Source organism: Convolutriloba macropyga, chromosome 14, assembly GCF_964194025.1.
Source record: "Convolutriloba macropyga chromosome 14, txConMacr16.3, whole genome shotgun sequence".
Classification (NCBI taxonomy): domain Eukaryota; kingdom Metazoa; phylum Xenacoelomorpha; order Acoela; family Convolutidae; genus Convolutriloba; species Convolutriloba macropyga.
In genome coordinates, this window is record NC_134481.1 from 954132 (window position 1) to 969359 (window position 15228).

Here is a 15228-nt window from a genome sequence, read left to right on the forward strand (position 1 = left end):
TCTATGCTGTGGGGACATTTTCTGTTCAGCTTTGTCGAATACTCTAGAGTTCGCTGATACAATTCTCTTTCTATCAGGGAATTGTTGTATAAGTATACAACCAGTGCCTAAGTTAGATGAGTCAGCATGTATATGAAAGGGGTAGTTCGCATTTGGAATTGCTAGGGATATATCATGTGCGAACTTTTCTTTTAGTATATTGAATACTTTCTCGTGTTCTTTTTCCCATTTGAAATTTACATCGCCTCTTGTTAAATCGTACAAGGGCTTAGCATCTATATGAAAATTTATCACATAGTTTGAGTAGAATCCCATTGCTCCTAATACACTAAGAACGTCAGTTTTTGATTCCGGAGTTTTTAAATTTCTAATGTCGTCAATACGCGATATAACTGGAGAAAGTGTATTTTCTGATATAACATGTCCGAGAAATTTTACTTTTCGTAAAAAGAACATTGTTTTATCCGGTGCGGCTTTTAAGTTAGCCTTTCTTAATAGAGCATGATATTCTTTTATTATATTGAACATTTCCTCTTTAGTATTAGATTGTAGTAGTGTGTCGTCAATATATGTGATAGCCTTCTTTTCTTTTATAAGAGGTCCAAATGCATAGCGCATTAATTTACTAAAGAAATTGGGTAGTGGCTTCAATCCATAGAAGCCGACTTGATAAGTATACTGTCTTCCTCCTATTATAAATCCTGTTAACTTTTGTGTTTCGGGCGTTAGCGGCACTTGATGATAAGCACAAGAAAGGTCGCTGCTTGTAAAATATGATCCATTTACTCGGGTTATTAGGACTTGTAGTGGTTCTAACGGCCAACTTGAATTACTTGTGTCAGTAATAGAGTTTAGATAGCGAGCATCTATTACTAGTTTGACGTAATCCTTCTTAGGAAGGATTATGATCGGGTTAACGAACCAACTATTCATATCGTCATGTTCATCTATTTCTCTTATAATGCCTGCTTGTATTAACTCGTCCATCAGTAATTCGAGTTTATCCCTTAAATGGAAGGGTACTTTACTAGGTCTTTGCTTTTTGAATTCTGCATTTTTTATTAGGGGTATATTAAATTGTTGTTTAGTACAGCCAATGTCATATTTATGATGTGAATATACATCGTTGTCTGTAAGTAGTATATCTGCAAGTCGGAAGAGTTCGTTCTCAGTTAAGTCGGTTTGTGTAAAATTGAATTTTTGTAAGAATTCTGTTTTATTGAAATGAGTATTTTGTCCAGCATGTATACTCGTAGTAAATTTATCTATTAACTCTTTTACTTGATGTGCTGAGCGGAATGTTGGAAATTGTTCTTTTGATTTGGGCTGGCATATCCTTTTTGCCTCTTTAGAAAAGTCAGTTGCAATTTCATCCTCGCTTTTACATGTCTCTACTAGTTCTCCTGCGGATAGCTCCATTATTTCGGCGATATGCTCGTCAGTGAGAGGGCGATTTTCTATATTATTTATTAATTGTAATTCTTTGCCACTAATGTATACATAAATAATTATTCCTGTGTATTTAAAATGTTCCTCTAGTTCTTTAGCTATTCTTTTCCACAGTCTGGGGTCTCCGCCACATGCTATCTTAGGCATAGCAATACATCTTATGCCGTCAAGCATAAGTGTTTTTTGTAGTTCACATAATACTGAACAAGTTTTACTTGCTTCGTATGGGGGAGAGTTATAATACTCTTTCATTACAAGGCTATAAATTATTTGCTGACTATACTCATCTTGAAAATGTATTAGCTCGTGGTCTGCCTCATTCTCCGATCCAACACTTTTAAAGTATTGTAGAATATTTCCTTTTAAGTTGGGGTATTTTTTAATGAGGGAGGCAGGAAACCCTTTGTCTAATACTAAGTCTCTAGATATAGTATGAATAATAGGCATATTGGCGTCAAATATTGAACGCTCGTCAAAGTTAATATACCTAATGCACTCAGCAGTTAGGTCAGTGGATTCGGATATAGTATTTGTAATTGTATTTAACATAAAGCAACTATCAAGCTCTTCGCATTTATTGATAACAGAATAAGTAAATTCGTTACAGTCACGAATACTGTATTTTTGTGTGTTGTTTGTAATATCACATATAGTAAATCCAATTATCCCTTTATTTAGTGTAACTTGATGATTTTTGTGGTTTTCAATGAGTAGGGGAATTTGCTTTTCCTTTTTAGTACAAATAGTATTTATAAAGCACAACTCGGTTTTTACTGTAGTCCTATTAGGTACAAAAGAAGTGCCTTTCGGAAATATATCTTGCTCACTACACTTGTGCTTGTGGAGAAATGTAGACTTAGGTGGGATATATAAGGGCTGATGTATTATCACTGCATTCAATTTAGAGACTTGGGGATATTCCTTTTCATTATTTAGCGAGCCATAACTAAGAACTCCTTTATCGTTAGTCTTCAATTCTACTGCTGGGATGTCAAAGTATAATGCTTTAAGAAAGGTATGACAAAAATCCACTCCTAGTAAATTAGAAGTTTTCTCTTCAGTAACCCATACCCTATGATTTGCTTTATATTTCCCGTCTGTATCAAAGTATGAAGTTAGTATAGTGTAGCCTATCATGCGTATTTCAGAACCGTTATAGGTTCTTGTTTTATTGCCTGAAGTCTGGATGTTTATTTGTTGCCCCAATTGGTTAAGCTCAAGAAATGTTGGGTAATTTATTATAGTGCAAGTTGATCCTGGGTCAATCATGAATTCTATTTCTAAGCCACTATGTTTTTTATTGTCTCCGGTAGCAAAGTGATATAAGTTCAAGAAAATTCGAGCTTTTGGATTTGATGTGTTATTCTTATTTTTCGGAGACCGTATTAGTTTAAAGGAAATAAATCTGAGATAGCGTCACAATAGTCAACGTTGTTTTCTTCTTGTTGAATCCAACGAACGTTGTTTTCATTTTGCGTATTATATGACTTTGTCTCTTGTTGTAAAGTAGGCCTTGTATTACTATGGGCTTGATTTCTATTGAATTGGCTGTTTTCACGCTCATAAAATTGTTTAGCAGCATATTCGTTTTGCCGAAATGAATTTTCTCGGGGGAATCTTTGGTCATATTGCTTATTTTGGTTAAATTTATTGCCGTACTTGTAGCCGCTCTGGTTATTATAAAAGGAATTTGGGTTTTGGGCTCTGTTATTATAACTATTATTTCTACTATTGTATTGGTTGTTATTCCAAGCACCTCGTCTGTAGTTATTACTAAATGTAGGCTTAGTCTCTTTTTGCTCTAATAATTCCTTTCTAATCTTTTGTACTTCATCGTCTAACTTCTTTTTGTTACAAGTAGAAATAGAGTGTCCGTGATTTCTACAATACTCACAGAACCTAGTATTATTGGCTCGTCCTTTTATATTCGGGTCTCTATTGAAGTTGTTCGTACTTTGTATAGCACTTACTTCGTTACTTTTTATTAAGCTAGTAAGTTCCTTAATTTGAGTCTCTGAGGACGATATTTTGTCTGAAGGTTGTTTAGCCGAATTCTCTTTAATAACTATACAAGTTAAATCTTGCGTTATTAGATGTTCTTTTAAGTCATGCCAACTTTCGTTAGGTTTCTTGATACGTCGTTCATGTGCTTTTCGCTTTAGTGAGGGGGGTTGCAGTCCCCTTATAGCAAAATCAATATATTTCTGTTCTCTTTGTATGGATTGTATTACTGCTTCTTGCGCTCGATCAGCGTTAGCTACATTTGTTAAGTCTTCTGGCCAACCTTTATCAACCGCGTGCTTGACTCTATGAAAATAATTTTTTATTAATTCACCTTCTTGTCTAGAAGCATTTTCTACCTCTAATCTATGCTTAAATTTATCACGACCGTCAGTAAATCTATCAAGAAAGTCGTTTTTAATATCATTTAAGACTTTAGCCTCATCGATAGTATTAAACCATTCTAAGGCTGTATCGGTTAAAAGGGACCCAAATAGAGATCTCTGTCTATTTTCATAACTCTTTTTCTTATCAGGATCAGTAGGAACAACTCCTAACGAAAATTTTACTTTTTGATCAACAGAATTCCAAAAGTCAAGAGCACTCTGACTGGGATCGTTACCTGAAAAAGTAGTTAAAGATACATTACTCAGAGAAATAGGAGCATCAGCCATTTTTATTTAAAATACTTGGACGTTTGCCAAGTCTTTATTTTATCTAAGATAAATTAAGTGTTTCTGTAAGTACCAGAGACAACTTTAGATAGTCTAAGAATTACGTCCTCTGGGTACAATTTATTTTTATTTGAGAACTTAGAAATTTTTCTAAGTCTTTTATTAAAGTCAGATAACTGACGAAAGATAGAAAATTTTAGTAATAGCTGATACAATTTTAACATATGATTTAAAACAAAGTGTTAAGTTCGACTTATTTAAGTCAGAACATAGAAATGAGACAACTTGGAAACTTTTCCTAAGTTTTTTGCCTCGCAGCAGATTTTATTTAAGTTAAATATTAAAGTTAGAGTCTTTAGAACATAGAATTTACTAACCTTGAGTGAGCCTCACTGGTCGCACCAATTTATACTCGCCGCTTAAATGGGAGTATACAAAGAGAGTTTAGCTTTGATGTTCTAAAGATAAAAGGAATAGAATTTAAAATTTTATTATAAAAACAGTTGGGGTGGTACAAAATAAATAAGGATTTAAGCAAGATTGATATCATATGTTAAAACTTGTTAACAAACAAAACAACTGCTGGTAATTTCAACGAGAACAACTGGTTGACAACTGTTGAACAAATGCTTGGTGATAGCTATAAAACTGGGTGATTGAAGAACGGAATATCAACTACTAACTGAACTGAACTGAAACTGAACTGTGCTGTACTAACTGATATAAAAATTTGCTTCCTATATATAGTCAGCAGTGTGGGAATTAATTTCCCATTTAAAAAGTGGGATAAAACATCCCTTTTTAGTTTTGGGACAAAAGTTCCCATTTTCCATTTTCAGTACAGTGCCGTGCAATAGAAGTAGAAACAGAGACACATCTAAATTGAAAAAAATCGAGGGCGCTCAAAAAGCTAGTTAAGAAACATTCAGCTATAAATTAATAAACCTTGTTAAAATTCATCCCGCAGAAGCCTCTTATTCGGGACATTTACTGCACATATGAGTTCCTTTGACCTTAAACAAATTCAAATTAATTTTAAGTTTTAAAGTGCAAAGGTCATTTTATTGAGAGAACTAAGTCACTTGTTATCGAAATCCAATCACGCAAAACACTTTTGCTAAAGAGAGTGAGAAATGACGTCACGTGCTCAAACGCCATTAGTTAGAAAGAAGCCATTCAGAAAATTTGACCATTTCAGCTTTTCAGTGTGAACAAATGTAAAACGAAAAAGAGCGTCAGACGACGAAACAAATGAAATAGCCGGAACTCCGGAAGCGACTTGAAGTATCTAAGTTTCACAAAGAAACCGTAAATGCAGCTGAAGCCATTACCATCTGTATTAAACCATTAACTAATTACCTCCCCATGTCTAATCTAAAAATTGGTTAAATTTAAACCGCTGTCACCAAGAGAACGAAAAGGTGGTAAAACTTTATGTTAGTGAAAACGTTTGTTAACGTTAAAAAGCCTGAACAAAATAGGATGGTAAAAAACTGATAGGCTGAAAAACACGACAGTGCTATCAATTGCCCTCAGATAAGTCATGATTCTAATCTGAAAAAGATCGCGAAAGCAAACGGCAGACAACTACCTTAGAAAATAAGTTGCATCTTTCAAAAGAATGCTCAAAATTAAGAATCAGAAATTTTGACTCATTCACCTTCACCGTGTGAACAAAAGTAAAACAAAAAAGAGCGTCAGACGGCGAAACAAAAAACAAAGCCGGAAGAATTCCGCAAGCGACTCGAAGCATCCAAGCTTTGCAAAACACCGTAAATGCAGCTGAAGCCATTACCTTTATTAAACCTTTGGTAACGTTAAAAAAGCCCAAATTAATCAGAATGGTAAGAATACTGATAAACTAGAAAACACGACAGGTCAATCAACTGCCCACAAATAAATCATGATACTAATCCGCGAAAGCGAACGGCAGAAAATTATCTTAGAAACTAAGTTAAAATTTTCAAAAAATAATGTTCAAACTTCAGAATCAGAAAACCGCTACAATAAGTTTTCTAATCACAACAATAAGGACAAGAACAACACATACTTCTTCCTTGATGTATATATTCTGAACAACATGATTCCAAACTAATTCAAAATTTAAATTAATCCTAGAAAACACATAAGCAGCAGATTAATAATCAAAAGCAAACATTCGTTCAAAACAATACCAATGGATGAAGAAAAATGCAATAAAAATAACTAAATAAAAATTTTGGAAAAACTTTTCTAGCAAACTCTCAGTACTGCCTTATGTTGAATGAAATCAATTGCAAACCGAGGAAATGACGAAAATCTAAAAAAGCTGATATCGTTCAATTTCATGAAAACTAAAAAAATCAATATAACGAAAATAAATGTAGGTGCCAGAACAAAACTAGAATGATACAATCTAGAATGTGAAGAATATGGACACAAAGTAAGGAACACCGCAACAAAGACAAATTCTTGATTTTTGAAAGTTAGAAATTAAATTTAAAAATACAAGAACGAATACATTTTTTTGTTCAGCATTCGAGACGTAGAACAGACAACGAGTCATCCGAGACAACGATCCACCTTCCTGATCAGACCCAAAGAAACAGAATTCAAACCTACGAAACATTTTGCTAAAAAATGTTCAATCAATTTTTGAGACTGCATTCATGAAAAAACATTTTAAGTGTTTTTCAAAAACTTAACGCTAAAAAAAGATCGAATTTTTATTGAGACCAACCTAAAGTCCCTCATGTTGCACAAAAAGACTTTTTCCAGAAATTAAAACCAAAATACAAACAAAATGAGAAAAATTGGAGAAAAAATCGGATTAGTGCATATGTACAATTTTACAAAACAAAATTTCATCGAGAAAGAGGCGTTGAGTATATGAATTATCAAAAGGAGGTTGCTATGTTAACTGATTTTTGGCAAAGAAAGGCGGCTGAAAGATCCAAAAATGAAATTACTAGACAAAAATCCGAAAATTAACTATAAAGTCAAGAAATATGTGCCAATTTTGAACTTCCAACGCATTTTCAGGCTCTGCAAAACGCCGTGGAATCAATTTCCGAAGTTTACCTTTCAATATATCATCGAATAAAAATTTCAACAATTATTTCTACAAATCAAGTTACAAGAAAAAAGATGGCCAATTGGACAAAAAAACGGCTAAAATGGTTATCTATATGTGCCATTCAGTCAAAAACACCTTTTTTGAAGTCAAAAAGTCATTCACTAAACGCAGCGCATGATCAAATAACTTCACTCGCTCAGAAAAAAAATTATTTCACATGGCAATTTTACTCGTTCGCTTTTAGGTCTAAACATCGTCTGAACGAGTATTTCCGGTTTAAAAAAACCTTAAGAAAACCAATACTCCTCTTCGAGTCGAAAAAACCAAGAGCACCCCAATATAGCTCCGCTCTAGCTTACAGCTTCGCAGCTATAAAAAATGAAGGACAAAAATTGCTCGAATGACATTTCGTCACCGGCTGAGTGGCGGTTTGCGATAATATTTGTGAGCATTTAACTTTTTTTATGACAAACTCTCCGTCACTTTACAAGAATTGAAACTTGTTCAGGTCTGAGTTCACTTGTGAAAAGTTACGAAACATGAAATGAATTTTCCTCGATGAAGAATACAAAATAAACCAACTTGCAATTAGAAAACAATATAACTTTTGCTTTAGAAGCATTCTCGACATAGGCACTGTTGTTTGAATATGAACATCCAAAACCACGCATATATTTTATGATAAAATTACAAAATTATCATAACTGTGTTATTAGTTAAACGAGTTTTGGATCTTCTGATTAGAATGATATAGCACAACCAGTAACAAAATAATGCGAATAAATTAATCCTTTCAAAGGAGAGATAGAGTACGAAGAACGCGGAATACAAATTCAACAATATTCGAGATAATCGAAACGAAAAACAATCATTATTGGTATTCTAATTCTACGAATCAAGTGCTGGTTTTTAGGCGCTCATTTAATAACCAATCAAAGAACGGAGAGCACAAACAACGAGGAAATAAACATTAATTGGGAAATTAACCCGAGATACAAAAGTTGTTTGTCAATAACAAAGTTTCAGTTTTTAGTTATACATTTACGTAATCTAAAATGCATTCTTGCAGCTTCGGTGTATAATATTGATAGTGGCTTTAGGTGCCATTATAATACGTTGCGCTCAAATAGCGATAATAGAAGTTTTAAGGGGCTAATGATTAAAAACTACTCTGGTCTTCGAACGAAGTTTTAGTTACAAGTTTTGATCAAAATGAGTTTTCATTTTCGCTACTTTTTATATTGCTGACGAACTAAAATCGAAAGGCGATTGTTCGTTGATAGTTTCGAACATCAAAACTCCATTGGGACTTCTCGGCGGCAAACTCGGAGGAGTCGGCGAAGCGCTTTGAATTGACGCGGATCCCGTTGAATTCAGACGTCGGTGGTTAGGAGGGGCGGTTACAGTTGCCAAGGATCCGGTTTGATTTGGGGAACTCGAAAGCGATACCGCTGAAACGTTGGTGACCTCGGTACACGCGGAGCCATTCGAACTTGATGAGGATCTCTCTTCGCCCAGGCGGCCGACAGGTTGTTCCATTACCAAGGGAGTGTTAGGGTTATCCTCGCCAACGGGGGATGCGTCATCAATAGTGTTCAGTTTCTCGCTTCCATCGTCACTTCGTTTCGAAGAGTTGCGCTCAACTCTTCGCTTGTAAGACGAACTGCTCGATAATCGTTGCGATGTAGGCATATTGTCATAGCCATGAGCTGACAAACTTTCGCTGTTCGAGTTCCTCGGCTTCGGTTTTCGTGGACTGGTGCTGTACACGTTTTGCTGTGAAAAATATGGAATTTCAGTGCTGCTTGTTTTCACCAGAAGTTTTTCAGTCGGCGGAACATTTTTCTGACCATTTGCGAAACTTGACGAGATATTGGCACCACGCTTCTTGTTGTTATTTCCGACTCCACGACCCATGGTGTAAAAGTTGTTGTACATAGCGGGGTGGTTGCGGGGCATTGTCTGTTGATAATAAGGATCAGAGCCAGATACTGAATGAAGTTTGGGACGTCCAATGTAGGGATAAGGGTCACTACATGAAGATGAACGATGCATGTAGGGCATTATGGGTTGTCGAAGATTGCTGAAGTTTTTGCCCACTTGGGGTGCGAAAAATATTCCCCCACTTCCGTTGCTCTGGTCTGAGCTCTGTCTCATGTACATTAGGGAATTGTTGCTGCTGCACATTGAACTCAGGCGACTTCTCTCCTCTCGTTCTTTTTGCTTTCTGACTTTTTCACGAATGACCTCAATCATCACCTAAATTCAAACAACAATTCCTCAAGTAATCACTCATCAATTGATCTTAACTCCAATTTGATATTTTTCAACAAAAATGGAGATTTAGGAAATTTTTCGTTGATATCAGTGCAAATACTTATAACAAAATCACCACATAATAACATCGCATGATCAACATACTTGAAAAAAAAAACTAAATTTAAAATAAAGCAGACCTCGCGGCGTCGAAATGCACATTAAGAACACTTTTTAATCTCTGTCGACTTATTAAATTATCAACATTGCTGTTTTAGCGTTACTAATACTCACTTTTTCAAGTTTGAAATCAATGTAAAATAATCACCCATATCTTGCAATTCTATAACTAGCAAATTGTTCATTTTTGCCTACCTGAGAGGGCTTTGACTGGTCCTCCTCGGCGAGACGTCTTTCATACTCTTCTTGCGTCATCGATGGTTCATCATCATCATCCTGTTCGTCCACACACAAACTGGGCTGGTTATGCGCCTTACCCCCCGCGGGCTGTTCGGGCTTCCTCGCGTCCTTAACGCCCATCATCAGGATCAAAAGTGGGTAGTACATCTCACGGTAGAGAAGCCCATAAAGGAGAGGTTTGAAGGCACAGTTGAGATAGATCAGAAGTCGAATGAAGACATTAGTGGATAGATCAAAGGTGATCTTGGTGACCTTGACGAAGACAAAGAGGGCTCTTTCGGGTAGTAGGAAGATGAATGTCATCATAGCCAGAACGACAATCAACACGAATTTCTGAAACCAAATTGACAATCATTAAATCGATTCTCAATTTCAACACGAACCATTAATGTTAGTTATGTTAAAATTTTGAAAACATTTTTAAATGATACTTATATGGTCAATAATCATCATAAGAATGACCGTGCTAAACATCATCCAAAAAATCAAGAGAGAAAAGTTTCAAGCCTACGAAAATTAGTCACCGTTTCATATGAGAGCTCAATCGAATTCATACCGCTAAAATATTTTCATATTTTGCTAATTTCAATTTCTAACAACACGAAAATGACAAAAGCATTCCCAAATTCTTATGGAAATTGATCGTTCTCTGATCAAACTCTAATTTCCTGGGTCCATGTTTTTTTTGTTTTTGTCCAATTTTTTCTTTAAAACAAGAAACCACTACTTATTGACGCATTTCATGGTCAAACGGTTCCTCTCGCATCTTACTGTGTCACACTTAGCAAAAACTAGTTAGGAAAAATCACTCATGAAAGGAAATCATTCGTGTGTGCTAATTGGTATCTGGATTCTATTTGAGAAGACGCAAATGTTGGTTGTTTGCTCAATCGGAAACCAAATAGGAAAATTGACGCCACATGTTACTTTATTAGTAACTGATAATGCGCAACACTGCTCAGAAAGGCATGAAAATATGACCAAATATCCTTGCTATTAATTTTGAACAAATATACGGAACTCGACCTCAACGTTGGTGAACATACAACTAGCCAGGAAAAAATTGCGGGAAATATAACTAACATACCCGGCAGATTGCCGGAAAATAGCCGCCGTTGATTCCAATAAGCATGATTGGGATTGAACCAATAGAATATATTGAAAAAAAAAAGATTTTTGTACAAAAATATTTTTTAAGTCCGATTTATTTTGATGGCATTTCGTAGTTGAACATACTTCTGTTTCTTAGAGAGAGGCTACAGGGGCTACTATCAACACCAATAAGTATTAGAGGTGGTAACTAAGACTTATAGGAACGACGTTCAAATAGCGGGCATCTAAAATTGGGCTTTATGGGTTTATCCCGTTTCTATTTCTGACTTCAATTTTTTATACCGACTCTGTTCATTTTGAATTGCTTTGCTTAGCAACTGATGTTCAAATTCACTTTTAGCAGAATGAGAGAAGAGAGAAACTAGCCTAGAAAGTCAAAAAGACTTCACGCAAAATGTCGAAAAAGCGGCAAAATGGTAAAGCGAAAAAAAGTTTGACGAAGTAAAAAAAAAATACGAGCGCAATAATAGCCGGCTGAGAAGATGAGGGCGGCTATTAGTAACATAACCGTCTAACGTCGGGCCAATTGCTCACGACCAGTTGGCTTCGTCAGTAGCTGGCCACGGTTTAGTGAGGCTAGCTTTAGCTCAAGTGAAGAGAAGGAAATAGACCCCAATCATCAGAGAAAGAGAGAGAGAAAGAGCGCTAGGAATATTTTCCAACATAAGATTAGACTCTGCAACTTCTAGTTCTCTAACCTTGTTAGTAATTAAATCAACTAGAAAAAAAAGCAATTGCAAAATTCAAAAGAAAAGTTTCCCCACTTCGCAGTGAAAAAATGTTCAAAACCATTTTTTGTCTCTGGAGTTCTGTCAAGTAACCCATCTGAAAGACTTTAAAAGATTCGTAGGCCAGTAATAATGGTTATATTCAGAATCATTTCACTGTCTCGAGAGACTATCCAGCATCACTTTTTAAGCCTTAAAACGTTTCACTGGCTCATAAAGATCCATTAACTTGGAGCATGATAATAATTTGTCGAAAATCTGAAAAATTCAAATTTTATCAAAAAATTGCTAAAACTTGAGTCATTAAAATATTGATAACCATTCAAAAAACTCTAAACTATAAACTTTGCAGCAGCTTATTATCGAACCTCGGAGGAGCAGGACCCTGGGCCTCTGGTGACGGATAAAATTAAAAAATACTTTTTAAAAATCTGACAAAATTGAAAATACTTTTTAAAAAAAATTGCTTAAATTCGTAACATTAATTCAAATCTTGAAAACAAACCATTACATCTAGAAGCCAAGCATTAACCTATTATCAAACCCTGGAGGAGGTTCCTTGGCTCTTGATACTGGACAAACCTAAAAACTTACAAAAATGTTCAAAAAAACTTAAAAATGCAAGTTTTATCAAAAACTTGCTAAAATTTGCGATAATAGAAAATGTTTGAAAACTATTCCCTGGCGAATGAAAATTTTTCAGTAGTTAATATCAAACCTATAAGAAGGTTTTCTGGCCCCTGGGTTTGGAAAAACTAGAATAATGACAATATATTTGAAGAAATTGAAAAAAATGCAAGTTTTGTCAGAAAAATGCTAAAATTCGTGATGTTAAAATGTTGGAAAGCATTCTATTACCACGAGAAACTGTGCAGCAACCTATTATCAAACCCTAGAGGAGGTTCCTTAACACCTAGGGCTGAAAAACTAAAAATAAAAAAATCAAAAAGCTTGAAAAAAATTGTGAAAACTGGTATAAATTGCGTTTTTGTTTGGATTACCAAAACATAAACAGCTCTTAAAAAGGTCATAAAAAGTACTTATGTCTTTTTAAAGACTTTATCAACTCTAACAGCCTCAATTTTCTTTAGACTAAACGAACCAAAACTTTGAAAAATGACGAAAAAACGAAAAATTGCAACATTTTGGGCTCAAAAACTCCTTAAGATGACCTTTTAACATACCAGCCTTCCCGGTAGCTTCACCACATTAAGCACTTGAAGGACTACTAATAGCGGCTAAGGGCCTCTAATGAAACTTAAAACAGGTAGCATCCAGCGGGCATATCTCGTTGTCAAGGACGAAAAGTCAAATGGGTCAGATGAAAAATCGGTCAAGCGAAAAATCGCATAAAAAGACCAACAGGACTAATATAAATGCTACAAACTTCGATTGAGAGCAATTAAAAATCGTTATTGAAGAGTGTCTTAGTAAGTTTTTCACAAATTTTTATAGATTATTTCAATTTCATTTTTTATGAATTACTATTTAAATGTATTAGAGAATTAGTTATAAATAGTTGATTAAATAATAAATAATAATTAATGAGGAGTACCTTAGTCCTGTCCTGGTGTCCGATGATGTGTTGTCCATTGTGGTATGGCATGTACAACTGGTAGAAGAGACACTTGCTGTAGTAACAGATGAGTACAATAGGCAACACATACACCACTACTGCATCTCCCATGAACACTCCCAGTCTCTCAAAGTAGTCCATGTTATCTACAACAACAACAACATACAAATAAACAAACAGCACTCTCAACTGATTTAGCAACTAAATAGTAACCGGTTAAATAGTTCTCCAAGACAAGATCATCAACTTATTTTTCACCTCAACGGGTATTTTTCACTCATAGCAACAGAATGATCAAAAATTGTCCTTTTTTTCATTTTGAATTTATGTCTTCGCGTGTTTATCTCAAAAAGTTTGCCACTCAACAGATCAGCGAAATGTTCAATTATTCCAAAATAGAATCCATAAATAGTATAATGAACCATTCGTGGCAGTTTACGTGATAATACCATACACAAATGATTTTACGAACAAGTCTATTAGACAAATGATATATTTTGAAGCTTTTTGAAGGTAAGACAGAATATACTTTAATGAATAACAATCAAAACTTCTCAGACAATAATTTTGCTCGTACTAGTCAAGATTCAAAACAGACCTCTTCAGAATAAAAGTAATCGAAACTGAACAGCCCCCCCCCCCCCCCTCCCGTATAATAGTCTAATTTAATTGCTTTAGTAACTCCCCATCTCTTTTTAAGCTACACAAGCCATTATCAATGCAAAAGAACAACATTGGTTTGAGCAAAAAAAATTCTGTTCACGGGAAAAAATATCCCAGCCACCAATCAGCATGCCACCATTAAAATCATGTAGCGCCACATCCTCCCTTTTGTAACATTTTCGAGAGAACTGCTCAACTCTAATGAGCTCAAGAACAGTTCTACAAATTACTCTGAACCCACAGGTCCCTTTCTAAGGCCTTATATGGATGTGATGTTGGAGTTACAAAAGTGGCACCTTGTTAAGAATGAGATACTGAATTTATCTCATCAATACTTGTAGCAGTGACTAAATGATACCATACGACAATAGATCAATTATCAAACTTGAATCAGATTATTTCATTCATCAAATACAAATTATTCACAAATACCTCTTCAGGCAAATAAAGCAATGGCTGATATCACGAAGGCTCTTTGAGATCATTAAAAAAGAAAACGGGACCATTTACTTACATTTAGGTATAAAACCGAACAGACAATAAGAAGTATCCTTATGACTTTTCAAAAGATACTACGTGATTTGAATCATATGGATTGCCATGTAATGTTCACCCATTGGTTACAGTCATAAAAACATATTTGATTGGAAAAAAACTATACTGAATTTAAATTCTGCGGGTGCTCACACTGAACAGCGAAAGGATTTCATTCTTAACCGCATCTTTGAAGCCAAAAAATGATGACAAAACGAGTTGCCGGAAAAATTCGATTTAGTCGTTATTTTCCTTTCTCGTAATTTCGCTGCAACTGCTCAACTCTATCGCATCAACCCGAATTTTGCAAAATTGCAAAAACGGTACTCATTGCTCGACAACGTTTGAGGCTGGTGAGGAAAATACAACACAAAAAGAAAATTGATATCGCACTCAAAAGCAAAAAGATAACACGAAAACATGTTGAAGAGTAGCAGTGCATCGGCGCTACACTTTTCTTTTTCACAAAATTTGACAATCTATAAAAATTTGAACAACCGATCCCTGCATGTCATCGGAGTTGAGTATCAACATTAAGTTGCATTCGACTTACGATAGTTACACATGAAACCAATATTAAAGCGAGCTTCAACTAAATTTGGTTTTATCTACAGATAAATGTTTCACATTTATTCACTTCTCAAAAACAGCTAGCTACTGCATGTTGTAAATTCCATATACAACTGAGCAAACTTTCTAAATGTTTCTAAAATATTCTAACAATCAAGTGCAACTTAAAAAAACAACCATATTAACAAA

General features: G+C 34.9%; 2 protein-coding genes across 2 annotated transcripts in view; one reads left to right on the forward strand and one right to left on the reverse strand.

The window, feature by feature from the left end:
- Window positions 1-7709: 7709 nt before the first annotated feature.
- LOC142352993 (uncharacterized) overlaps window positions 7710-15228 on the reverse strand; it is a 52494-nt gene continuing 44975 nt past the window's right edge. Inside the window, exons 5-7 of the mRNA XM_075405163.1 lie at window positions 13252-13418; window positions 9811-10188; window positions 7710-9438 (exon numbers count right to left, since the gene is read on the reverse strand). Coding sequence (XP_075261278.1) covers window positions 8416-9438; window positions 9811-10188; window positions 13252-13418 — 1568 coding nt within the window. The 3' untranslated portion in view covers window positions 7710-8415. The remainder of the gene's footprint in view (window positions 9439-9810; window positions 10189-13251; window positions 13419-15228) is intronic.
- LOC142352995 (large ribosomal subunit protein uL16-like) overlaps window positions 9683-15228 on the forward strand; it is a 130215-nt gene continuing 124669 nt past the window's right edge. Inside the window, exon 1 of the mRNA XM_075405165.1 lies at window positions 9683-9693. The gene's annotated coding sequence lies outside the window, so the exon portion shown is untranslated. The remainder of the gene's footprint in view (window positions 9694-15228) is intronic.